Source organism: Tasmannia lanceolata, unplaced genomic scaffold (assembly GCF_043159265.1).
Source record: "Tasmannia lanceolata isolate RefF3 unplaced genomic scaffold, GAP_Taslan_0.1 ptg000006l, whole genome shotgun sequence".
NCBI lineage: Eukaryota > Viridiplantae > Streptophyta > Magnoliopsida > Canellales > Winteraceae > Tasmannia > Tasmannia lanceolata.
The window spans coordinates 19,571,575-19,597,597 of NW_027518683.1; the positions used below are offsets into that span (position 1 = coordinate 19,571,575).

The window sequence follows — 26,023 nt, forward strand, 5'->3', positions numbered from 1 at the left end:
CATGTTTCCAGGCTTTAGAAAACCTGGATTTCTTACTTAAAATCGTAGATTCTAAAGAGAAGCGAAACGTACGGTCTCCTTCTCTTGTCTCCCATCTAGGATTTTGAGGAAATCCAGGATTCTAAAATCCCCATATCCAAACGGCCCCATAAGCTTTTTGACAGTTCCCATATGTATCATTCTCTCTTTGCTGGAAGTACAGACAGCTGCAAGTACATGGAATTACAGTGAATCTTTGTGTGGTTTTCCGAAGCGCTATAGTAAAAATCAAAAGTAACTCTATTTCTCTAGTGTTATTGGCGGGTCGTAGTAAAATGTCCATTTTTATTACACTTCTTATTTTAGACAATGTAAATCTCATATAATTTCTCTGGTATTGTTTGAATCATTTCACATAGGTGAAAATCCTTTTTTTTTTTAAATGGTACACAGGTGGAAATCTTTAGTCATGTTTTCTTTACAACTGCTGATTTATGCTGCTGTCATGAAATGTAGGCTTCTGAGAGGGAGTGGGCAAGTGGTGGATGGTGATAAAGGTGTTGTCTACACCCACAAGGACCTTTCTCTGCAATCATAAATGGCAGGAACAGTCAAATAGTAAGCCTTAGGCATCTCATTTCATTTAATTTAATCTGTTTTTGTTGTACTGATCCTGTTTTTTTTCTTTAATTACCTTTAGTAATTTTAATATGTATCAGCAATTAACGGGATATATTGTGAAGTGTCAAAATCCTCCCTCATTTTTTATCAAAGAATAAAATGGCATCTCCTCTTTTTAGACATGATTTCCTTGAAAACTTGTCAAATACTGCCAAGTAGGTCTAAAAGGATGTATTGGTAGTCTGAAAATCCACTAAAGGGGTGGGTTTTTCCTTTGTGATCTTGGCCAGAACAAAAATGGTGTTTTTGCCTGAGCCAGCAACGTTATAGGTAGGACACATTATTTTCTGATCTAAGGAACTCATCTAGTAGGCCCAGAACGGCGATCCCTGCTCCAAAAATATTCCCACCTTGATAGGTAGTGAGATAATTATTCCTTTCAAATAATTGAAGAGGAACCCGTGCAAAATACCTTCTTCTTTCTCCTTACCCTGTTAGCTAACCCCTTACACAGCAATATTGTATAGGATTTAAATCTGTACCCCCAATATGTCCCACCATGGATGCTCCACAGCCCCAAATTCACTTTTTGCTTGCCCAAGCAAACACAACAACATTTTCCATGTGTGCCAGTGCAGGAAAGTCACACAATTTAATTCGTCTAGACTAAAATTCTGATCTAGGACTGAAGAAACTGGCCGTGTACTTACTGGCAAGGTTTTAAATTTCAGTTTCGGTTTTGGTCGGTGTGGAAACAGCAATGCTATAGTTTTGCTTGAAAATTTTAGTAAAATCACGAGAAATGTATCGAAACATATACAAATGATGGACATTTAAGATGGAACTTAAGGTAGAATAAGCACAAATACACACTAAAAGTATCACATAAGAAAAAAAAATGAAAAACTAAATATAATGATTTAACAAGATTAAATGGTAATTCAACCCATACCACATTTCATATGTAATTTATATAACTATTTACATGTAGTACGTACACTTCATTTTACATGCAATTCATATAAATATAATTGAATAACACATTCTAATATACATGGTTTTGGTTTCATTATGCTTTTGAATTTCAGTATCGTTTCGATGAGAATAGAAATGAAAACATTTTGTTTGGCTGTTTCGTCTCAGCTTTGGTTTAAATTTTAAGCCATGCTCTTTCTATTCAATCTTTCTTTAGTGACCAATATTACATTCCTACAAGCATCAAAAGCAGCAACCAGAAATAATGCAGACTGACTGAGTAATTGTCTTCGCTTGCCTTCTTTCTATTCAATCTTTCTTTAGTGCTGATTACGAAAGTAGGTAGCCTAGGAGGGACATTAGAGACAGGGTATGCCGCCGTCCTTGAAATTGAACCTTTGTTATCGTGATTTGATCCGAGCCGACTCAGCAGGGTCAAGAAGCTGCTTTCACTTTGAATCAGATAGAAGAATGGGACGAGCCATCTATCTATCTCAATGGTTTTGGCTGTGTTTTGAAGAATAGGTCGAGCCATCTATCTATCTCAATGAGCAGCAGGATTTGAAATTTTGAATCAGAAATATTTTATATTTCACCGTCCCAAAGTTCTTCTAAGCTTTTGTAAGGACTGCATGTTTCATGTACCGCAAATTCACCACGAAGGAGCCTTGTCTGCACCATTCCAATTAAACACCGTAAGAAAGTTTATCTACTACATATAAAAACTTACTATTAGGATAATAAATCTCGGGAAATGTTATCAGCACTACTGTATTTTGATGAGGGCGCTCCTCACTCTATTAAAAGTACGGTATGGCCCGCACCATAGGAAGATCCTAAATTGGTTGTGCCTCAAAAATCATTTCCATAGGTTGATCCTATCCCTCCAATCTGAATGTTAGAAGGTTGATCCTAACCCACTAAAGATCGGAGTGTTAGGAACAACCTATGGAAATATTTTTTTTGTGGCACAACCTAGTTAGGCTGTGGCCCATCTAATGGACGGTTTGGATCATCTTATGGTGCGGGCCATACCGTACTTTTAATAAAGTGGGGAGTGCTCTCATCAAAATACAGTAGTGCTGATAACGTTTCCCTAAATCTAAAAAAACATGTGGTAATTATACATGAACAGTAATATTTACAAAAAAAATAGATTAGAGAGAAGTAGAAGTGTCATTCTAGAAAGAAAATCTTTTTAAGTGTCAATGAATCGTAGAGTATTGGAATCAGACAAGTGTCCTAACATAGGTTTTGTTATTGGCCGGTTCAAATTCAAACTTAAACAACAATTTATGCCACATTATTCACTAATGCATACTAATTATCCAATCATCTTCCCATATCCAGATATGAGATTTTACCTGGGGAATTTCGGAGAATTTTGAGAATAGATCTTGAGGGATGCACCAATCAAATAAATCAAGGTTTTCTTGGATTCGGTATTCATTTGTGCTCTTTGGAAGAACGCCATGGCCACTCTGAAGACCCCATCGTAGGGCTACTTGTGCGGGCGTTTTCTTAAGTTTCTTTGCAATTTCTATTAGGGTTGGCTCCTTCAGGGTCTGACCCTTGACCCAAGACCCTGGAGATCCTAGAGGAGAATAAGCCTGTAAAATTAACATGAATTAAGGATAAATTATGCTCTAAAATGTAATATAGGGAGAAATCCTGTTGCAAACTTGAAATCTCATGGACATTTTGCCATGTTTGACCACCAGGAAAAAATATTCCGTGGAATTTTTCCAGAGCCAGTTGTGAACATAGTTAGCAAAACGCCGTTTAAAAAAAAATGATGTTTTAAATGTCATTTAACAAAAAAAAACATGTTTTGTTGGTGTTCCCCCTCCTCGCCTCCTCTTAGGCTCTTACACACTTGGGCTCATGAATATTCCATGGAATAGTTTTTCACGGTTGCCAAACATGGACTCGAGGAATAAATGGTAGGCATGAATTGCAAAAATTTTCAATACCGAGAGGTGGATGCCGGTAGACTGGCAGAAGTTGTGGAGTCCTGGCTGCTGCCAGCCGGGGTGGCACTCCACCTGGTTCACGGCCGGTGGCACCTTTGCGAATGCCAGCATTTCCTGCAGCTTCTTTGTCGAGAAGTTGCTCACTCCAATGGCGCGTGCCTGTCCTGAAGCATACAATCCTTCCATAGCACTCCATGTCTCCGGAAGACACAGAGGAAGCATAGACTCAGGCTCGAACCCACGCGTACCCGGTTTGGTCCGGAATGGCCAATGAATCTGCACACATTGTGGATGAGGTCAATCAGTTCTAACAGTTATATAACGGGTCGTATATGGGGCTTATTTTATCCTTGGCTAGACTTGACATCCTCTGTTCACATCGACCTTTGTTCTTGGATAATAAGAACAAAATTGATGAACAGCGGACACGATAATTTCAAGATAAACTTATCCAAGCAGGATCGCCAGTCCCAATAACAGCTTATCGAAGAATTTCTATCTCCAAAGATAAACTTAGCAATGTAGACTTGGGAAAATGGCATACAAGATATAGGTCAATGTAGTCGAGTTGGAGGTCCTCCAATGTTTTGCTCAGTGCCTTTGAGACGTCCTGCGGCGAATGGTCGCTACACCTGGAAATGAAAGTTAAAACTCTAATCAATTACTACAAGATTAGAGGATATTACCAATGTTTTTCTAAGCTTATATTGACTATTATAAGTTACTAAAAACCTAGTAATCTTGACCGACAAAAAATCACAACAGATTTCTAAGGAAATATAATCCTGTTCTTTCTAAAATTCTGCCTGTAAATCTCTTATATATCCTCTTTTGTTTGTGCGGATGGATAGTATGTGAACTGATAAATTTTAGTGAATTGACATCACAACAGTCTGATTCTAATCTGACGGTTATCAGAGGAGTGGGCCACCACCTAACAGCTGATCAGATGCGGGCCCATCAACCTAGTAGGTCATTTATGCACCTGGCTACCGTTTGATCCAGATTCTGCTATTTTTAACCACATATGTCGAGATTTCTGTGTGTTGTTTGGAAGTTAGAGATGACCAGAAATGAAGAGAGCATGAAAAGGAGATATACCAAAGCTTAGATGTGATCCAGATTTCATCACGCTTCACTACACCATTGGAAAATAGTTGTTTCAAAGCCGACCCAATCTGCATCACACCAAAATTAACATCATCTTTTGATAACTAACTGACATGGGTTTCCTATTAGCAAAAGAAAATTTAAATTTAGTTAGACATTGAAAATAGAAATCCTCTCTCTGTTTCTCAAACATGGTTTTAGATTTTCCAAATGAAATTAGCTAGTTTGGTTGTGTACTTAAAACCTTCTCGGCGGCACTTCTGTGCTTTTTTTCATGGCAGAGATTGAAAACGTTGAAACAAAAAATGGAGAATAGAGTTCGTCAACCCTTGGCTGGTTCTGCTCGTTTTTCCAAATCCTTAATTCAAGCTGATCGCTGAATTCAGGAAGTGAAGTGGAGTCGCTCTAAGTGATTCTCTTCCACACATTTTAGCCTTGTTCAAGAAGCGTTGGAATTCACTCCCAATTCTAGAAAAATCCCAAGAATATTGTTAGGTACCTATCCAATACGTCAAAAGCCTAAGACAGATGGAACGTGTTAGGCCAAGCCCTTTAAACCTAGGGCTGCAACTCGAGCCGGGTTTTACCCGACCCGCATCGACCCGACCCGAAAATAGCCTGGGTTGGGTTCAGGTTTCATGGGTTTCGGGTCGAGCCAGGTTGAGCATTCAAAAGCCCGCATGAATCTCGGGTCGAGCCGGGTTTGAAGGGGCCCGACCCGACCCGACCCGACCCGACCCGACCCGAGTTACATAGGTTATAGTATGTACATTTTTTTCTATTGTTAGTTAAAAGTTAAAAGTGAAAACCCACGCACCCACTGTTATTGTATGTGAGTGTAATTTCTGCATCTATGAATTGAGTTGATTCAAGTGTTTGATTCAGCATTGTTTGATTGTAATTACAACATTGTTTGATTGTAATTACAACATTGTTTGATTACAACATTGTTTGATTCAAGTGTAATGTGAGTGTAATTACATCATTGTTTGATTCAAGTGTAATATGAGTGTAATTTTTGCTTTTATGAGTTGAGTTGCCTTGTCAAATAAGAATTTTCCTAAAAAAATTGCGTCAACGTGAAAAAACCTGACCCGACCCGAACCGACCCGAGATTTATCATGGGTAGGGCCGGGTTTGGGAATCGTGGGTTTTCTGAAAAAAAAACCCGACCCGACTCGAGATATTTGGGTAGGGTTGGGTTCTCCAAAACCCGACCCGCCCTACTCGAGTTGCAGCCCTATTTAAACCTGCCATACCAGGTTGGGTATCACCTGGTCCTACACCTAGGCAGGCGCCGCAATTACGACCACTTGAGACAATGACATTCTAGCTTTCATTCTGGTCTTTTTTCCATGCAGCCCTTTTCACGGGCCACCTCTTCCACTACAGCTTACTCTGGTAGCTTTCACTTTGGCCTTTTATTTTACCATGTAGCTCTTTCCAAGTAGTCACTTCCACATGTCGCCCATTTAAAGACTCAAACACGTGATATGGTGGCTACTCTGATACCAAATGTTAAGTACTTAGCCAATTCGTCAAAAGCTCTAACGTTGAAGAAATGTGTTAGGCTAGGCCTTTTCAACCTATCCCATACCTAGGCAGGCCTCCACTTAAGGCCGTAACAAATGTAGCAATTTCCTGTGCCATTTATCGATTTTACTATGTGTATAAATCATGTTAAATTTTATTGAAAATTTAGCGAAAAAAAGTTTTGTTTTTGTAGGAATTTTATAATTATTAGCGTCTTCAAGGCCCTCTTTTTCGTTAGGAATCATATTATCAGACGTGTAAAACATCAGTTGCCTTGTTGAAACTGAACTACTATTTTACATCTTCATGGAAGAAAAGAAACTGAATTTAGAAAAGTATGAAATTTTGTTACCTCTTTTTCATTGTCGTAGACCCGAGCACAATCAATATGCCTGTAACCACCCTGCACAACCAGAACTACGAAAATAAATTAAAAAATACTAGCAGTGCCAGCAGTAGAACTATAAAATAAAAAGGGGGGGATGCCGATATCAAATTTGTCGAGTATGAATGACAGTTCCCCTCATCAGATAGTTTTTTTTTTTAAAAACACTCCTAGTTAATTTACCATCTTCAGTCTGCACATTGGTATAGGAAAATCTATCCTCTTATATTGTTTTGTAGGCAAAAACAAGTAAAAGGGTGCCTCATTGGTACATCTCAACAAAGTTCATTTATAAGGGGCACTACTAGGGTGCCTCATTGGTACATCTCAACAAAGTTCATTTATAAGTTCATTTATAAGGGGCACTACTAGGGTGCCTCATTGGTACATCTCAACAAAGTACATTTATAAGGACATAGAAAAATATGAAAATAGAGAAGACATATATAAAATTAAAGAAGAGTGAATACACATTCTTGAGAAGGACCAATAGGAGTGCCATCTACCAATAGTAGCGCCCTTGTAGATGGATTTTTTGCAAGGGCACCCTTGAGTTTAACATTCCTCATGATTATTTGCAAATAATAATGCTAAAAAAGTGTTCAAATGGCATAATTAATGGCTTCTAAAGAGACCTTAATGTCCCATTTGCAAATAAAATCGAATTGAAACAATCTTGTTATTTACAATTTTAGATGACAAAGAGTGATAAAAAAAATACCTTCACGGCGGCAACGACAGCCTCCCCAACAGCCCCCACTGGGGCTTTCCAAGTCCCTAGTCCGACCGACGGCATTTTCGCGCCCGTATTTAGTTCAAAATACAATGGACCATACTCAGGTTTTCTTTCAAAATCCATCTATACACCTTGACAAAACACAAACAACATAGATCAAATATTTCCATAATTAATAATTAAACAAGACCCAAGAGTGATAATTGTTTCTAGTATACCTTTCCCTCTCACTTTTATCAATGAATTATTGAGGAATGCTTTGCTTTCTTAATAGGAAAGAGATAAATGGGTATAGAGCGATCCTTCTTAAGCACTATGGGCGATTTTTTGGCTTGAAAATCGGCATGTGACTTGTTCCTCTCCAAGTGTTTTTTATGTTTTTTTGACAATTTCCGACGATAAATCCGAGGAAAGGACCGCGTATCGGGAGTTTCGGAGGAGAGAGAAAGGACCTTCTGTCAAAACATGCAGAGCAAATTACCCCTCATTGAATACAAAATTACGAAAAGAGTAAATCGTTAACGGCAGAATTTTTTAAAATCTCGAGAGAAGTGCGCCCTGCAAGTGGAAAGTCTTAAAAGGTCCAAAATGCCCTTTAGGCCTTTATTATCTCGTGGTCCTCATTTTACTTTTTCTCACAAATGGACTGAAAATCACTGTTTAAAATGAGTTGCAATGGTGAAAATCCGATAAAAATGGTGAGAGTTGGGGTCTTCTCGGACTTTGTTAGGGTGGTTCTGCTAAAATAGGCACTCAACTTGTTAGAATGGAGGATTAACCATGTGAAATGGGGGCTCAACTCAGTAAAATTTGGTGTCCCTTCGGTAAATTAGTGGGTCAACTTGGTGTAATGGTGGGTCGACTAGGCAAAAGGAAGTGGGTCGTCTCCTTCGAGTTGGTGAGGTAGTCTCGGTAAAATATGGGGTCAAATCGGTCAAATTAAGGGTCAACTTGGTTAAACTAGGTCGTCCCTAATTTACGGGGTTAATCCCATATTAGACCGAGTTGAGCCACTATTCAACCGAGTTGGCCCACTATTTAACTGAGTTGAGCTACTGTTTGATCGAGTTGAGCCCTTATTTAACTGAGTTGAGCCACTATTTAACAAAGCTAACCCTTGATTTGACGGATTTGACTGTCTTTTTTTCGGCACCGATCCCATATTCGACAGAGATGACCCCATATGACCAAGTTTCATTTTTTCGGCGTCTTCTATTTTCTGTCACTGATTCTTCTTTTTCCTTCTTCCCCCTTATTTCTCCATCTGCCTCTTCTTCCTCCTCTTCCTATTCCTCTTCTAAGTTGCAGTGGACACCGGTGAAAACCCTCATTTGTTCGAAGAAGATGAAGAAGAAGAAATGAACTTGTTCAGTTATATATACGTACGAGGATAAAGGGGTCTTTTTCTTATCTGTACAGTGCCATCCGTATGTTAAAAACTAAATAAGGTACAAGCCATGTGTATAACACACCGTCCGTACCATTTTTCCCTTTGAATAAATTTGTGGCACTTTATTTTGAATGAATTTGCGTATTCTGGGAATGATAGATCAAATTCGAATTCAAAACAGTGGATACGTTGGATATCTTCTAATCCAGTAATTCCCATTCATTCCCCTCATTGAAATTAAACTCAAACTAAATTTGATAAATTTCGGGAGTTTCGGTTTCGGTCCTCACCGAAATCCGAAATTTCGTCGAAATTTAAAACCACGCATGCAACAGGCCATCCGTGAAATGCCTTCTGCATAGACGCTAGCAAATCCCAAGCAATATATAATTGGAAAATTTGAGTGGCCGCATGGTCATTTAAAACTTTAAAAATTGCCTTCCATTACATATTTGTTTGGTTAAATCAGCAAATGGCAATAAATCCACCCTTTCCAGTAATGTAGGTTAAATTGTGCCACCTCTTCAATCATATGTCCCACTTACAAGCTTTGAGTTCTTAAGGAAAAAAAGGGGCCCAAACATGTCCATTTTCCGTACTATGTAAGGTAAGGTATTAGCTGAAAGCATCTGAATTTGAAAAGATTGAAGCCACTGTATCAGCTCAGCCATATACATTGAATAGATTTCAACATGCAGTTATGTAATTTAAGGAAGAATCAAACACAGATATAGCACAACTGGGGTGAGCTCAAAAGAATCATCACCTGAGTATTTTCAGTTCATTACAATACCATACTTGTTTAACCCACTCAACTGGGAACCCCAAAGTTCTTCCGCAAGTTCTTTGAGATCCTAAATGATACTCAATCTTATTCCTAAATGACATGAAAATATAATGCCCCAACAGCCCAAAGCAAAAAGGGCCTAAAACAACAATTCTTATATCCCATACTTAACTAGAAAAATTCATGAACTTGTATGAGGATTTACTGGACGATGAATTTCCTCATGTTCTTCAGCCACACCATGTACTCCCTGCCATCTTTGTCGATCATGTATTCATGCAGGAAGTTTGTGGTGCTGGGTTCAATGCCTCTCACTTCCAGGTACTCGTGAAAAGCTTTCTGCATGTTCTCATCCAAATCCCTTCAAGAAAAATAAACAAAAGGAAATTGAGAACAGACAAACATGGTCAAGAAACAACATTAGTTCTTAAGAAGTAACAATGGCTTACATAAAGTCAGCTCCATCATAATCATCCTCATCTTTGGAAGCTTCCTCACACTTAACCAACACACTCTCAATTTGAATTTCATCTGCGTAAGCAGTACACTCAAGCTCGAAACAAGGCCCATTTCCTTTAGAAATGGAGACGTCAAGTGCAATGGTAGTCTCGTCACTGTCTTTACGACAACCATCTTCTTCATCATCAGTAACAAGATCAGGCATATGAACTTTGACTTTGATCGTCTCTCCAAGATACTCTCTTTTTAGAGATATGAATTGCTCTCCAGGATTATCTTGGATTTCAAAAGGAAACCAATCTGGAATCTCATATTCCTATCAAGAAAGAGGAGGGAATGTACAAAAATGCATCAGTTTTTTTTCCTGGAGAAGTGACCTATCACCACAATCCTTTAATTTATAAGCATAAATAGTAAGAGCACACAGTTGCTGAATTTCATGGAACAACGAAAACAGTACTCCTTAAAAACATGATATAAAAACAAGTGCTTATATTGCAAAAATGTGCAATGCCAGTAATATGTAAAATATTGAAGATTTCCACTAATCTTTGCTTATCTTACAATCAAGCCTAATGAGTGTTTATATAGAACACTCAAGAGGATAAACATAAAAACTAGTATCACAAGATTTATGGAAATAGATTTGACAAGATATGAGAAGATAATCTCAATACCTAATCTAGCCTGCCTGCATAATCTTCCCCAATTAATCCAAATCAAATCTTGGAAGATGTGATTTTATTCTACCTAATCAAACCATAGTTGCATAATCTAACCTATTGGTGAGATCTCACATATTCTAACATGCCCCCTCAAACGTGTATGGATTGAAAATCAATATACGTTTGATTATAATGAATATCCCCTGAATGGGCGAGTCATTAGGCCGATTAGAATATCGAACCTTCTGAAAATGGGTCACAATAGACCAATGCCGGAATGTGCAAGAAATGCATCACAAAGGACGAATGCCGTAATGGGCAAGAAATGGCCTCTATGGGCAAAAGAAAGCCTCAATGGGCAGACTTCACGGGTCAACTTGAGATACCGATCCTTATGAAAGAGAGAAATTGCTCTCTCAGGCACGAACCTCAAGGAGTGAGGCCCCTCAACTGAGTAGAGCTCCTATTTCGGGCATGCACCACAAAGAGGTACCTCAACCGAAATAGGCAAAAGACAAAAATAGAAGGAAAGAGAGGAAAGAAATAAAAGAGAAAGCGACAATTAGCGGCTAGGAATGATGGCAACAATTATTGACGAAAAATTAGACATTGGGAAAAAGTGTGCAAATATCAAATACGTGTTCTGAAAATGCAAATCTCCTTCTTCTTTTTTTGTGAAGGTGTTGACAGCAAAATAAGGAGACTGTGTAATTGGCACAAGATGATGAGAGGGGTGCATTCAAGAAGATGAGGGGTTATTGAAGGCAACCACAAAAGTCTTGAAAATTAGATGAGAAAAGAATACAAGGAGATTGAACAAGAATGCTAAGGAATTATGCTGAGGATGCAAGGAGATTGAAACTAATGAAGCTGGTAATGAAGGCAGTACTAGTGGTGTTAATTTGACAAAGAAAATGTGGGAGCGATGGTGGCCGGGTGGACGGCTGGATCGGCTGTCCTTCGGAGAGAGCAGCTATTTGTCTTGTGGTCACTCCAAGATCGGTGGCTCTGATACCATGTAAAATATTGAAGATTTTCACTAAACTTTGCTTATCTTACAATCAAGCCTGATGAGTGTTTATATAGAACACTCAAGAGGATAAACATAGAAACTAGTATCACAAGATTTATGGAAAGAGATTTGACAAGATATGAGAAGATAATCTCAATATCTAATCTAGCCTGCCTGCATAATCTTCCCCAATTAATCCAAATCAAATCTTGGAATATGTAATTTTATTCTACCTGATCAAACCATAGTTGCCTAATCTAACCTATTGGTGAGATCTCACATATTCTAACATAATAAACATGCATGAGAAGAGGAGAGGCATGTAAGAGAATATAAGGATTTTAAGAAACGACATGCGAGGGAAGAGGAAAAGCATGTAAGAGAATATAAGGATTTTAAGATATACAATGTCTGGTGATTTAAAAGAAAATTTTGAAGCACATAAAAAAATAAAATGTTGGCACGGTGAATAGTAAAAATATGCATAAAAAAGGGATAATTTCTGACAGATATGTTAAATATCAGAATATCCACAAAAACAGTTTTTCACTTCTATGGAGTTCCTTTTTTAATGGCAATAACCCAAAACTATTCATTTAGTTAAACTACAATCTACAGAAATGTAAATTTGCTATACATCACATTATTCTTCTAGTGCTTCATTGACATATGCATTTTGTCTTCTCGTTTTTTTTATCTTTAGTCTTATTTCATGAGAAAGGACCCAACCACACCATACAATAAATCCCAAATTTCAAATATACATGGACCTGGACAAACATTATAGAATAGAACCCTTCGTTGAGAGATATGAGCAAGAGGCTTCGAGTTCAAGAAAACTAGTGTTTCATGAATTATATGACGCATGTAAGTGCAAATCTTTTTTGGGTATTTTCTCAACCCGAGGTCTGCTTCTACTACCAACCAAGATTTTAAATTTCGGCTGAAATCCAAAATTTTGAATTTCGGTTAGGATTGAAACCGAAACGTTTCGAAACCAAAATTGTCGAAATATACAAAATTTCGGTCGAAATTTCAGCAATTTCGGCTAAATTTTTTATAAAATATTAATTTTTTTTTCTTTCTTTACAGAATTTCGGCCGAAATTTCAGCCCAAAATTCCGACATTTCGAGCGTATCTACCGAATTTCGGGATTTCGACTAAAATTTCGGTTTCGGTAAGGACAGAAACTACCACCGAAATCGAAATTTAAAACCTTGCTACCAACCACACAGATACATAATACATAAGAAAGATGTGAAAATCTAGAAGAAGAGCACATGCCTCCACTTCAATAGAACCTTGAATGCCTAATAGACTCGAGAAAAGCTACTCTCTTAGGCTCTGTTCACTTGCGTTCCCGGGAAAGCAAATCCCTCGAAACAGCCTCCTTTTTTCTTGACAAGACATAATTCTGGTGGTCACTTGCTTTCCTGAGAAAGTAACAAGCCTGGGTGGAATATGTCAAATAATGACATGGGAATTGCCAAAAAATGATGTGGAAATGTCTCTTTTCTCACTAGTGTGGGAAACCAAATCCCACTATTTTGGTCGGATTTGCTTTCCCGGGAAAACTAGTGATAAAAGGTGGGCAAACAGTTTCTCGGGAAACATTTTCCTGCACAAATCCTGCGCACGTGAACAGGCGCGGGAAACCTTTTCCTACACAATTTCCCTGGATTTCTTTTCCTAATGCCACGTCAGAATCCCGGGAAACCTTTTCTTTTCCTATCCCGGGAAACCTTTTCTTTTCCTTTCCCGGGAAAACAAGTGAACAGAGCCTTATCGTAAATGGTTCTGAACCAACCCACCTATGCTACTAGGACCCAGGTTTCTGTTAGAAATTCAATCAAAATTAAGCTTGACATTCCGTTCGATCAGGTTCTTCCCATGTAAGTTCGGGTTCTATCAATTCCGCTATTGTCTTTTAAGACTGCTTTCCAATTGTTAACACAAACTTCGCTCACTCACATCTCTAAACTCCTTTCAAGCCAATACCCAATGAATTCTCATGACTTTAACTTTAAACATTCCAAGTTTGTGTTAATTAATATTAATGATATTTTTCTTAATTTATATTTTTTTTAAATAATTTTATTTTATTGTTTTTTTCTCGATATAAACCTGAAAAAATAAATAAAAAAATAATATATCCTTAGATTTTCCCTTGTTTAGAAATTCTCGAGAACAATATTTGTGACATAGGCTGGTCAAGAGCTCAATATATCTTCAACAATCTCCACAATGACATTCAGAAAATGTTGGGTCAGGCTACACAAACATTTTTAAGATAATGATCAAAGACAGAAATAAATAGCAATCTGATATTCTATTTGATAACCATTTAAAGTTCTTGATCAATATTCACAGTTTCAGCATAAATTCCTATAAAAACAGCAAAGATCAGAGTTACAATTTAAGGATCATAATCTCGAGGTAATGGGTTTGAACCAATCTTATCAGCCAAAAAAAGCATACAAAGATAACCGGTCAATAAACCTATCAAGGTCTAGGGAACTATTAACATTTTTTCCTACTCATACCTTTGTTAGGTAGATTATAGCAAATAGAATCTAAGAATAAATGCATACAAAAATAAGATAAGGCTCATTATTCTCCAAGATTTTATATCCCACTCAAGGTTTTAAATTTCAGTTTCGGTACCAATTTCGGACCCCACCGAAATCCGAAATTTGGTATTTTGGCTCGAAATTTCGGACCGAATTTCTGAAATTTCGAAATTTTGGCCGAAATTTTGTAACATTTTTTAAAAAAATAAAAAAATGGCATTTTCTCTACCGAAATTTGGAATTTCACGAAATTTAAATTTCCAATTTCGGGAAATTTCGGTTTCGGTCCCCACCGAAATCCTAAATTTCGGATTTCGGTCGAAATTTAAAACCATGATCCCGCTACCCTTTTTAGCTTATACTAGAAAACCCTTTTTTTCAATGGTCTTACACTTTTTACCTTTATAATTTTGCTCATGGGTTTCTAGTGCTTATGGGTTTTCTTACATTAGAAACCCCATACAAAATTTTAAGAAAAATGAATTGATATAGTGGGGTGAGAAATTATATGATGGGCGGCCGTGCAAACACGTGAAGTTTGAAAAGTATGGTACACGTGAAGTTTGAAAAGTATGGTACGGCCCACTCCATACGATGATCCAAACCGTCCATTTGTTGGGACACAACGTAAATAGGTTGTGCCCGAAAAATCATTTTCATAGGATCATCCTAACCCTCTGATCTATAGAAGATTCCGTAAATGATTTTTGGAGAAGTACCTCTATAGATCGGAGGGTTAGGATGATCCTATGGAAATGATTTTTCGGAAACAACCTATTTACGTTGCGTCCCAACTCCCAACAAATGGACAGTTTGGATCATCGTATGGAGTGGGCCGTACCATACTTTTCACACTTCACGTGTTTGCCCATCATATAATTTCTGGTATTCGGAATATTTCATGCTGCTGTTTAAGGGTTTCAAATATACCTTGGCTCGGTTTCTTTCTAGGTAAAACTGGACGTAGAATTTGTTTTATGTTCATTACGAGATTTTATATGGTGTAAGCCCTTATAGTCTCTTATTTTTCAAAAAGTACTGTACGGACCACATCATAGGATGATCCAAACCGTCCATAAGATGGAACACAACGTAAATAGGTTGTTCCCCAAAAATCATTTCCATAGGGTGATCCCAACCCTCCAATCTCTAGATGAACTGCATATTATCGAAACCTCTTTAGATCGGAGGGCTAGGATTATCCTATGATGTGGTCAGTACAGTACTTTTTGAAAAATAAGGAACTATAAGGGCTTACACCATATAAAATCTCGTACGACATAAAAAAAATTTTACGTCCATTTTTACATGGAAAGAAACGGAGCCCTAAAAAAAAAACTCAGAAATTACCACCTGAAGTTTTAAAAAAACAAAATAAAAGGAACCCAGAATTATTCTACAGCCTTAACTACTCTGCAACTAAGAAGAATAAAACCCGGAAATTTTAAAATAAAAAGAGAGAAAAATGGCAGTTCTATATATATATATATATATATATATATATATATATATATATATATATATATATAAATGGTTGATTCACCAAATCGTGATCTTCCGTTTCCCTCTTGGCGAGTTTGATCTCTGAATCGATGGCTCTCATGAGTTTGAGATCGGCGCTTGACTTCTTAGCAAATGAAGAGAAACTAAGTGCTAAAATAGAACTTTTTTTGCAAAGCTCTTGAGAGAACCTTCTCTCTGTGAAGAGGATGGAATTGTAATTTCTCAGATGCATGAATAGACAGAGGCACCACCATAGAGGGAATGGTTCTACGAAGAATGCTAGAGAAAGCCATTTGCAGAATGCAGATACACTATATATGTTTTTCGTACAAAGGGAGTTGAGGAGGGAGGGGTTTTTATAGGGTTTTAGGCGTCACGTTTAAAATTTAATGCCGATTTTGGGGGCATTTGGTTTTATGGAGGGGAGGGAGGAATTATATGAGGGGTTTTTATTTGGTATGTGGGTCCTATATTGTATGGGAAATGATATATTTGTCCTTTTTCCCTGGACCACCCCCTTGTAGTGTCATAAATACACTAGAGGCCTAGAAGGAGTGGCCCATGGAATAAAAGGGCGTAAATATATATATTACTTTCACTAAACACTAGGGTACGTTTGGATGCCGGGAGTTGAAAGGAAGGGAATCGGAAAAATTTTCGATTTTGATTTCAAGTATTGTTCGGCGGATATGGAATGTAAAGGTAAAGAATCAAGCCGTTGCGGTGAGGCGGCGGACAAAAAACCTACCATTTTTTGACGATTTTGCAGATTTTATTGGATTTTCTATGATTTTGCAATTATGCGGCAAGATTTTTGAAGATTTTGAAAAACTCCGACGAGATTTTTCGAAGATATACATTCCGACGAGAATTTATTGTATTTTTTAGTTATATTTCAATGAGATATTATAGGATTTTTTAGTCTAATTATCGATGAATTTGCCAAACCAAGCCCCTGCTTTTACAAATTTTATTCGAGGCGGATTTTTCAAAATTTCATCACTCAACCATGCAATAAGCAAGATTCACTACAAGAAAACAAGGTTCTATCAGCGGTCAGACTGGCTATAAAAGTGACGTGACAAAAACGGTCGTTATAGCCTATATCATTGGTCATTAAACCGTCAATAATTGCACCGTCCCTAAAGCTTTTATTGATAGTTTATTTTGTCCGCCAATAAAAGTTAGTTTTTCCCCGCGGTCTAAATCGTCGCTATTTCAATTTTTGTCCATCGGTATAGTATTTTTTAGTTTTTTTTTATTTTTTATTTTTTCCTAAAAACAAAAAAGGTATTTACTGGCTACCGTTATTGCCAGTAAATACTTTTCAAAAAATATTTTTATTTTTCAAAATGGCTTTTATCAGCAGTCATTATCGATGTTAAAAAACTATTTATTTTTTTAAAAAAAAAATTTCAATTTAAAAAAAAAAATAGTGTAAACTCTTTGTATCAATTGAAGTAATCAACAACAATGAAACAGAAAATTAAAAAGAAAAAACCATAAATAAGGCATAAACCATAAACCAAAAAAATAGAAAAAACCATAGACCCCTCGGTATCAAATTGAAATAATCAGGAAATGAAATTCCAATAAACAACCCAAAAGGGGGGTGAATTGGGTGATTAGAAACTATTACCCTTGTTAATGGAAAGTTAAAACCAATGGCAAATTTAATACTATAAACCATAATGGACTAAGGACTATGATCCTATTTGTAATATGAGGGGAGGGGGACACCTTGTCCCAACCATATTATAATAAATTATCAATTTTCAAAAAAAAAAAAAACCAATGGCAAATTTAAACACTAAGCACAACGGAAGACAAAAATCAAATGCACAAGTAAGATAGAAAGAGAGAAGGAGGAGGGGACTGTGCACTGTAGATTTTTATAGTGGTTCGGTCCTTAGTGTTATATATTATATATTATATTATATTACTAATAATGTATTTAATATTATAAATTATATTATATTACAATAATATGTTTTGAAGGGAAAAAGTCATAGTTTTTTAGACTTGTGCAAGTTCTCTCCATTAATTTGAAGGAAAAAAAATCAAAATCTTGAAAGTTGTGTAAAGTTCCTTTCATCTTTTTCATTTGGAATCTTTTCAAATGCTTTGGTGGGAATTATTTGAAATTTGGTGAGTCCCACATGGAGATTTAGAATTCAAACTCCTTCGCTCCTTCATCTATAAATAGGAGATAGTTTCAGTTATCTCATTCAAGTTCTTTGGAGCTCTTTCTCTTTGAGAGAGCACCATGAAAGAACTTCAAATAATATATATATATATATATATATATATATATATATATATATATATATATAGAGAGAGAGAGAGAGAGAGAGAGAGAGAGAGACAAGGGAGCCCTTGCATAAAGAGCCAAAAAGGGCTCTGGATTTGGATCCACGTCATTTTCAGTTACAATTTAAATTGGTTGAAAAAGTAAAATTAGTTACATTTGATGACGTGGATCCAATCCAGAGCCCTTTTTTGGCTCTTTATGCAAGGGCTCCCTTGTATCTATCATTGCTCATACAGAAGAAGAAGAAGAAGAATAAAATGACGGTTAAGGCCTAACGGCTATAACTGTCATTTAAACAAAAGAGTTTAAATTTTATTTGCCGAAACAGTTTTCTGTTAAACAGCTATATTTGAAGAGTTGCGCCTCTTCTTTAGAAGGGTGCGAGTCTCTTCATGAGAGGGTGTCTTAGCACCAATTCATAGTCTATAAAAAGACTCGATTTAAGTTTGCTAATATTCTTCTTCTTCAATCGTTTTCTTCTCTCTTTCATATACGTTTAAAATTTTTTCTGGATGGGTTCTGATTCGTGAGAATACAGGAAGTGCAGTCCTGTTAAAATTCTCGGTGTTTGGCATTGTATCATGGAGATAGAATTTCAAGAGTCCATCTGCATCTATACGTGGGAAATTACTATCTTAAAGATAGCTTCCTGGAAGTGCCATGCTCAATTAATTCTTCTGTACTATTTTCTGCATTATGTTCTGTCTTATTTCCTACAACACTTAGATCGATACTAAGGCCTACTCCACTCCACCAAGGTAGCTTGATAGGTTCACTAACCCAATCCCCTTAACGGTGAGGATTAAACCAATACAACGAAGGTAGCTCTGCGCATTCAACATTCGCTCTTTGGTGATGGCTCTGGGTCTCCAATGCAGTCGCCAAATGCAATTATTGTTTATAAGAAAGAAGAATTAAAAATGCCTTTGAAAAATCTACAAGATGTGAAAGATATACAAAGATGAACCACTTAGGATGATCTTAACCCTCCATTTGATGGAGTTTTAAAATTGACGGTACAATATAGAAATCTGTACATAATAGAGGGTTACGAATGAACGGTTTGGAGAAGAGTTTTTGGGGCACACCCTAATGTAGCCCAAAAAATTATCTGTTTGGTTCACCCAAAGAATGCGTGTCTCGTTAGATAGATGTTTTTTTTTGTTGTTGAGTAAAATAACTAATAACTCTCAACAAAGCCTATTATCGCCAATAGAATCCCGAGTACGTGACGCTAGCATTCCTCTCTTATTATCGCTACAACGCCTTAAGTTAGCGCAAGTTACATATCCACCGTGGATTGATTCTAATCTCAGCCTTCCATTTATACTCCCGATCTTTCTCTCCAAAACGTCGGTTTTGATCTCCAACTGAGTCTCGGGCGTTTGGAAGTGAGAAGAGAGGATTTCCTTGGTGTTTAACTACTGAAAGAGGGATTTCTGGCGGTTCCAAACGAATACATCTTCTCCGTTGATTTCTGGTAATATTTTAGATTGGTTCTCGTCACGATCACGGGCCGATGCTCAAACTTAGCGAGCCGAGCCCGAACACCCCAAAGATTGGCTCTGGTCGGGAACTATATGAGAGAGAGATGGGGAGAAAAACGGTAGCAGTGATTATTTGCCGAATAACGGTTGCAGTGATTATGAGCTTCTGGATTATCTCCGTTTCCATACTAGTAAATCGTATTGTTCCGGACCCATACATGGTAAACCCACTTCCCCCTTTGTTTTCTAAGTTTTCTCCATCGTTTCTTCTGTTTTCCTGCCTCAAATTCCATTCATTTCACCAGGATGAGATATTCCACATCCCTCAAGCCCAACAGTACTGCCGTGGAAATTTCAAAAGCTGGGATCCCATGATCACCACCCCTCCCGGACTGTAAGCCCCTTTATCTTAAACAAAACATGTTCCCTCTTCCTATTTCTATATTTAATTCTCATTGTTCCCACTAGACCTAATATAATAATCATAGCTTTCTGTAATTTATTTGAAGGAAACATCTGGGTTTATTACATCTGTTTGCAATACTTTTTGTGGGTATTGAATGAAGTTTCTTCTTTCTTTCTTTTTTATGGATCACATATTTGAAAGATGTGTATTGGAATTAGTTCCTTATCTAAAACACCCTCTTCCTATTCTCAATTTCTCAACTAGATGAAAACTAAAAATCATATATTTCTGTAATTTATTTGAAAGAAACATCTGGGTTTATTATATTTTTTTGTCATCCTTTTTGTGGGTATTGATTGTAGTTTCTTTTTTATGGGTCAAGTATTTGATAGATGAGAATTGGAATTATTCGGAATTTCTTTTTCTTTTGTCTTTTTTTTTTCAGTTTTCATCTAGCTATTCAGAAGTTAGGGCTCATTGATGATTTGAATGGCATGGATTCAATTTGTTTTCGAAAATCTGCCAAAATCTATTGTTTCTTTTAACATATGCAATAATACACTCAGAGAAGGGTGAATTCAATAAATAATTTATAGAAGGAAAGAGAATCGAGGAAATTAAAAATAAAATATTTGTAAGTTGGTAGAATTGATCAATTATTTGATTCATTTAATTATACACCGTAATTCGCAACCCTATCCAGTGTTGTTGATGTTGAGATCCTTGGTACATGTTTAGACTTTGAATAGTGTTGAAGGTCTAATGAAAATCAAGTGCAATCTGTGGGCACTTTTATGACATTTAGTTGGTTCATTTTGACCTCGTTTGAGAAAATTTGCATTTATATTGCCATTAACAAATGTGAAAGAGAACAAATGCATCTAAGAATTTTTCTAGCCATTCTAACTTTATTATGATGTTTCTCAGACTTGTTGCCCTAGCGAAAACAATTGAATCTTGACATCTATGAGAGGTCCACCCAATGCCAACTAGCATGAAACATATTTTGTGATTGGCAGTGAGATTGGTGAATCTGGCACGGGTGGGTGGGTGGGGTTTAAATCAACATGATTGCAGATGACAATAGTGGCGAACTTGATTCCAACCAAACAAGTTGCAGATATATAACTTAAGCATGGAATTAGGTCCTCCATGCTACGTCTACCTGATGTAGGACTGGGAAGAGAAATAGAAGAAAGAGGAGAAAGAAGAAGACGAAGAAGAGAAGATTAGAAGTAGAAGAAAAGAATTTAGGGAGAAGTAGTAGAAGAATATGATAAGAAAAAAGGAATAGAGGAAGGAGATGAAACCTGTAGAGGGGAGAAGCCAATAAATCTTTATTCATAAAAAAATTAATAAACCCTAATAAGGGCGTTATAGGAAGGGGGGGGGGGGGGGGTGCGCTTGTTCACTTACTAATAGGCCGGCATAGGGGCCTCCCATTAGCCCTGTTAGTAAGTGATACTTACTGTCTACTTTGCGAGGCATCACTGCCCTGTTCTTTAACTTCCCTTCTTTCGTCCGTCTGCAAGGTTGTAAAAAAGAGAGAAACGGGCACTATCTGGCGGGAGTCGTGGCAGTTGTATGCCACGAGGTCCCTATGGACAAGGGGAATAGTGAATCATCACTTTTGGGTGGAGGCAGCCCTCTACCATCCATCCCATTGCATTCCATCGTCCCGTATTGTTCTGTAACATATCAGACCAGCTACATCTATTGAGAGAAAGGGAGAAAGATATATAAATAGATTCTTCATTTTGATATTGATAGAGATCCCCATCTATTCCATTATTCCTGTCATTACGGATTGATTGTCCCTATCTGACTACATGGTAGTGGTCTAGGGAGTGTAATTGCTAGAGCAATAATGGCTCAGAAAAAATAAAATCCTTAGATGTATTTGCTCTCTTCAACATGTGGTAATGACAAAATAAAAGGAAATTTTCTTGTATGTGGTCAAAATGAACCAATTAAAGGTTATAATAGTGCCAGCAGATTGCACTTGCTTTTTATTAGACCTTCAACACTATTCCACTTCCGAAAAGGTACCAAGGATCTAAACATCCACTTGGAAGCAAACAACAATGTGGGTAGCATTGCAAATTACGGTGTACAACGAAATGCATCAAATTATTGGTCAGTTGTACTGATTTGTAAAGATTTTTTTTAGTTTCCTTGATTCTTATTCTTTCCTTCTATAAATTTTCTATTAAATTAATCTTTCTCCTCTTGCATTATGGTGTATTTTATATAAGAAACCATAGAGTTTCCCAAATTTTCGAAAACAAACTGAATCCATTGCATTCATCAATGGACCCTCACTTCTGAATAGCTAGATCAAATTTTTTTTTTAAAAAAAAAAGAAAGAAAAAGGAAAATTTTGCATAATTCCAATACGAGACCTAGTAAAAAGAAAAAAAAGAAACTGCATTCGATATCCATAAAAAGGATTGCAAACATATATAATAAACCCAGATGTTTCCTTCAAACAAATTACAGAAAGCTATAGTTTTATTCTAATTAAATATAAAAATAGGAGGAGGAAACATGTTTTGTTTTAGATAAGGGGCTTACAATCCGGGAGGGGTGGTGATAATGGGATCCCAGCTTTTGAAATTTCCAAAGCAGTACTGTTGAGCTTGAGGGATGTGGAATATCTCATCCCAGTGAATGAAATTAGAGGCAGAATTTAGAACGAAACCAAAGAATTGATGGAGAAAACTGAAAAAACAGAGGGGAAAGTGGGTTTACCATGTAAGGTTCGGGAACAATACGATTAACTCGTATTGAGATGAGAAGAATCCACAAGCCCATAATCACTACAACGACATTTCGGCCCAGCTCGCTCTCTCGGTAACGGTGTACACCATCAAATCCTGAAGGGAGTAATATAGTTCGTGACCCTGATATTTCCAAGGAGTTTATGTATCCAATGGCAAATTATGCTTTGTACGAAAATACCCCTCTATTTTGTATATAGAGTTAAATAATTTTCATATAACAAATGAGTAAAAACAGATAAAAGGGTGGGAAAAATTCTTACTTCATCATAATTTTTTTTTCAAAACTTGGTTTTGAGTAGGGGTGCAGCTTGGGTCGGGCTCAGCTTGAACCCGTTCAACTTGATACTGGCTCGAGTTTGGCTGCGTTGGGTTGGGTTAGGTTAGGGTTGGAACAACTCACTCAGAAGATGATCGACCTCCTGGAACATTAGGGGCATCAATTTCACTTGAGCTATTTGTCGAAACTGCCGGTTCCATTCCAAAGTCAATCTGATGTGTTTGGAATTTGTTTCTTCGCCATCGATTCACTCTCAGGTCTTTAGTATTTGGATCTTTGGCTGTTTTGTTTACCTTCTTAATGTGTCTCAAGGATAGGGATAGTTTTCATACTTAAATGTATCATTTATCTTTTCATTTAATAAACCGGTAGACGTCCCCGCCAAACCTCATCTTACATACCAAAAAAATAGTTAAGGTTGGAAAAAGCCAACTCGATCATATTTGAGTGAAGGATCATTTTACTCTATATTTTGTCTCACCCCTTCTAACAGATGCATGGATAGTGAATGGAGCAATCTTAGTGATGGATCCCAATTGATCTAATGATTATGTCATGCGTCAATTGGAGTGATGTAATTGAAAGACCAAACCAGAATGATATCCAGGAAAGTAGAAGCGAAAAGGTTTTTGCAAAGGCTTAAGAAAAAGGTTGCAAAGTAGGCCTCCTAAGAGGCCCAATTCGGATTGGATCTACCCATGTCCTGGTCATGATCGTTTTACTCTATAATAAAATATAGAGTAAAATGATCTTTCACTCAAAACTAGGGGTGCAACTCAGGTCGAGTTTGACTGGGTAGCACAAACGAGATAGCATTCTCTCAATCCCAACCCAACCTAACTTGAGACTCGGGTTGAGAATGGTCAAACCTAACCTAATCTGCCTCTAAATTTCTCAACCCAAACCCAAACCCGTGTAACCTATTTTTTTTTTTTGTAATCAGGTCGGGTTGGGTTTGGACCTAGGGCCAAATAGAAGAATAAAAAAACCCATAACCCTAAGAAATCATGACAAAATTAAAGGACGGAGGTTGGGTTCGGGTTGCCCAAGGCCTCAACTCTAATCTAACCCGAAATTAGATCGGGTTGGCTTTTTCTAACCTTAACTATTTTTTTTTGTATGTAAGATGGGGTTTGGTGCGGACATCTACTGGTTTATTAAATGAAAAGATAAATGATACATTTAAGTATGAAAATCATCCTTATCCTTGAGACTCATTATGAAGGGAAAAAAAAAACAGTCAGAAGATCCAAGTACTAAAGCCATGAGTTTGAATCGATGGCGAAGAAACAAATTCCAAGCACATCAGATTGACTTTGGAATGGAACCGGCAATCTGGGCAGATAGCTCAAGTGAAATTGATGCCCCTGATGTTCTAGGAGGTCTATCATCTTCTGAGTGAGTTGTTCCAAACCCTAACCCAACCCAACGCAGCCCAACACGAGCAAGAATCAGGTTGAACGGGTTCAAGTTGAGCCCGACCCAAGCTGCTGATCGGATCTGCACGAGGTTAGTTTTGTATGACAATGTGGATCAATTGAAGTCTTCTCGGACACATTTAATTCATCAATTAAGTTCCCACTTGACATGCTTGATTATAACTCCTGTACCATTCAACTAGAAACAAATCAATAACTTCTCAGACAGGGAATGTGGGAACGCACGACACTACAAAGGTTCTACAAACCCATAATCATCATAGAAACATAAGGGGGAGGAACAATAGGTAGAAGCATCCTCATATCTTCTTCGCTGCTGATCGGATCTGCACGAGGTTAGTTTTATATGACAATGTGGATCAATTGAAGTCTTCTCGGACACATTTAATTCATCAATTCATCCCGAGCAAGATTTGATCAACCCAATCAATTCTGCATTTTCAAAGAAAAAACCCTAAATTTCGCAAGAGTCCTATAAGAGAATCCCAAAATCACCTCTCAAGAACCTACAAAACAATCAACCCTCAATGGGATTGGAATAGGATGAGGGGATTTTCAAGGTGGATTTGGTAGCCATCCGATTGCTTGCTGATGTCAGATGTACAGCCGTACGGTCACTACAAAACCCCTCTTTGGTAAAAAAAAAGAAGAGGAAGGGGAAAAGGAACATTTATGGTATGCAAATATGATATTCAAATCCTAATACATGTGGAAATGAGATATGTCTAGTTGACACCTTTTTCACTGAGAACTATATCTACGTGTTCCAAATTTGTAACCATTGACTGCATGGTTATGAAATACTTGACGTAGCATTTAGATCGGTGGAGTTGAGGTTAGGGCGGTCCACCAAGGCATAATCTATTTGGAAAGAGATATGTTAGAGTGAACGAAAGTGGAAGGAGAATCTCTCAATATTATAAGGTGACTCAAGGGATCTTTGGTTGCTCCTTGGCAATTTGCTCCTTTTTTTATGAGATTAAAGATAGATCTCAATGCTCATCCCTTACTTTCTTGCATGTTAGAAGATCTGCAAATGGAACTGCTAGCAAGCTGGCTAGAGAGGGTGTACAAAAGCAGGATCTTGAATTGTTTGATTTCATGCCCCCTTGATATTGGGCTTTTGGTTGTTTGTTCTTATGCTATTATTATGTTTCTGTTCTCTTTGTATTTGCTAGGTGGACTTTCTCAGTTTCCCCTTTTTTAATGTAACCAGTTACCATTTAAAAAAAAAATCATTTAGATCAGTGAATACTTGATTTGGCATTTTTGAATCGATTTTCACTGAAGAAATGTTTATGATTGGTTTTCAGTAGATCACGCTCCACTAGCAGCAGCAAATTTTCCATTATCCATTTGGATTAGAGGCACTTGCTTATTGGAGAATCATCATTATTTTAGTTTTATTGGTCACTTGGTATAACTTTAGGTTTGAGAGTTTCCAGTTTTAAGATAGGTTTCTTTTTGCATTTGTATACAAATTGTTGGAGTTCAGTAACAGAATTTGAATGCATTTTGGGATCCATTTACATGGTAATTTGGGTTTTCATGTCATAATTTTACTGGTTCAATGCATGACTTAAAGTTACAGCTCTTGCTTTGTCCCAGTCAAGGAACATCC

General features: G+C 37.1%; 2 protein-coding genes and 2 pseudogenes across 4 annotated transcripts in view; 2 read left to right on the top strand and 2 right to left on the bottom strand.

Moving 5' to 3' along the window:
• LOC143880027 (delta-1-pyrroline-5-carboxylate synthase-like) overlaps positions 1–780 on the top strand; it is a 31,835-nt gene extending 31,055 nt beyond the window's left edge. The window contains exon 20 of the mRNA XM_077382788.1: positions 496–780. Within this exon, the coding sequence (XP_077238903.1) occupies positions 496–577 (82 nt within the window). The 3' untranslated portion in view covers positions 578–780. The remainder of the gene's footprint in view (positions 1–495) is intronic.
• A 972-nt stretch (positions 781–1,752) lies between these two features.
• LOC143878466 (NADPH-dependent aldo-keto reductase, chloroplastic-like) lies at positions 1,753–7,582 on the bottom strand. 2 transcript variants are annotated; one of them, XM_077380753.1, is made up of 8 exons: positions 7,531–7,582; positions 7,298–7,443; positions 6,544–6,594; positions 4,650–4,726; positions 4,093–4,180; positions 3,549–3,824; positions 2,940–3,185; positions 1,753–2,247 (listed from the first exon to the last, which is right to left on the bottom strand). In XM_077380753.1, the coding sequence occupies exons 2-8, from the start codon at positions 7,433–7,435 to the stop codon at positions 2,161–2,163; spliced, it is 963 nt and encodes a 320-aa protein (XP_077236868.1). In that variant the 5' UTR covers positions 7,436–7,443; positions 7,531–7,582; the 3' UTR covers positions 1,753–2,160. The 2 variants fall into 2 exon arrangements, with proteins under 2 accessions (XP_077236868.1, XP_077236869.1); XM_077380754.1 differs by having other exon boundaries at positions 7,298–7,435; positions 7,531–7,572.
• A 2,108-nt stretch (positions 7,583–9,690) lies between these two features.
• On the bottom strand, positions 9,691–15,992 carry LOC143878467 (uncharacterized protein At2g39795, mitochondrial-like; annotated as a pseudogene).
• A 3,372-nt stretch (positions 15,993–19,364) lies between these two features.
• Positions 19,365–26,023, top strand: part of LOC143880028 (dol-P-Glc:Glc(2)Man(9)GlcNAc(2)-PP-Dol alpha-1,2-glucosyltransferase-like) — a 31,896-nt pseudogene continuing 25,237 nt past the window's right edge. The window contains exons 1-2 of the transcript XR_013251476.1: positions 19,365–19,718; positions 19,803–19,891. The product of XR_013251476.1 is annotated as a dol-P-Glc:Glc(2)Man(9)GlcNAc(2)-PP-Dol alpha-1,2-glucosyltransferase-like (transcript). The remainder of the gene's footprint in view (positions 19,719–19,802; positions 19,892–26,023) is intronic.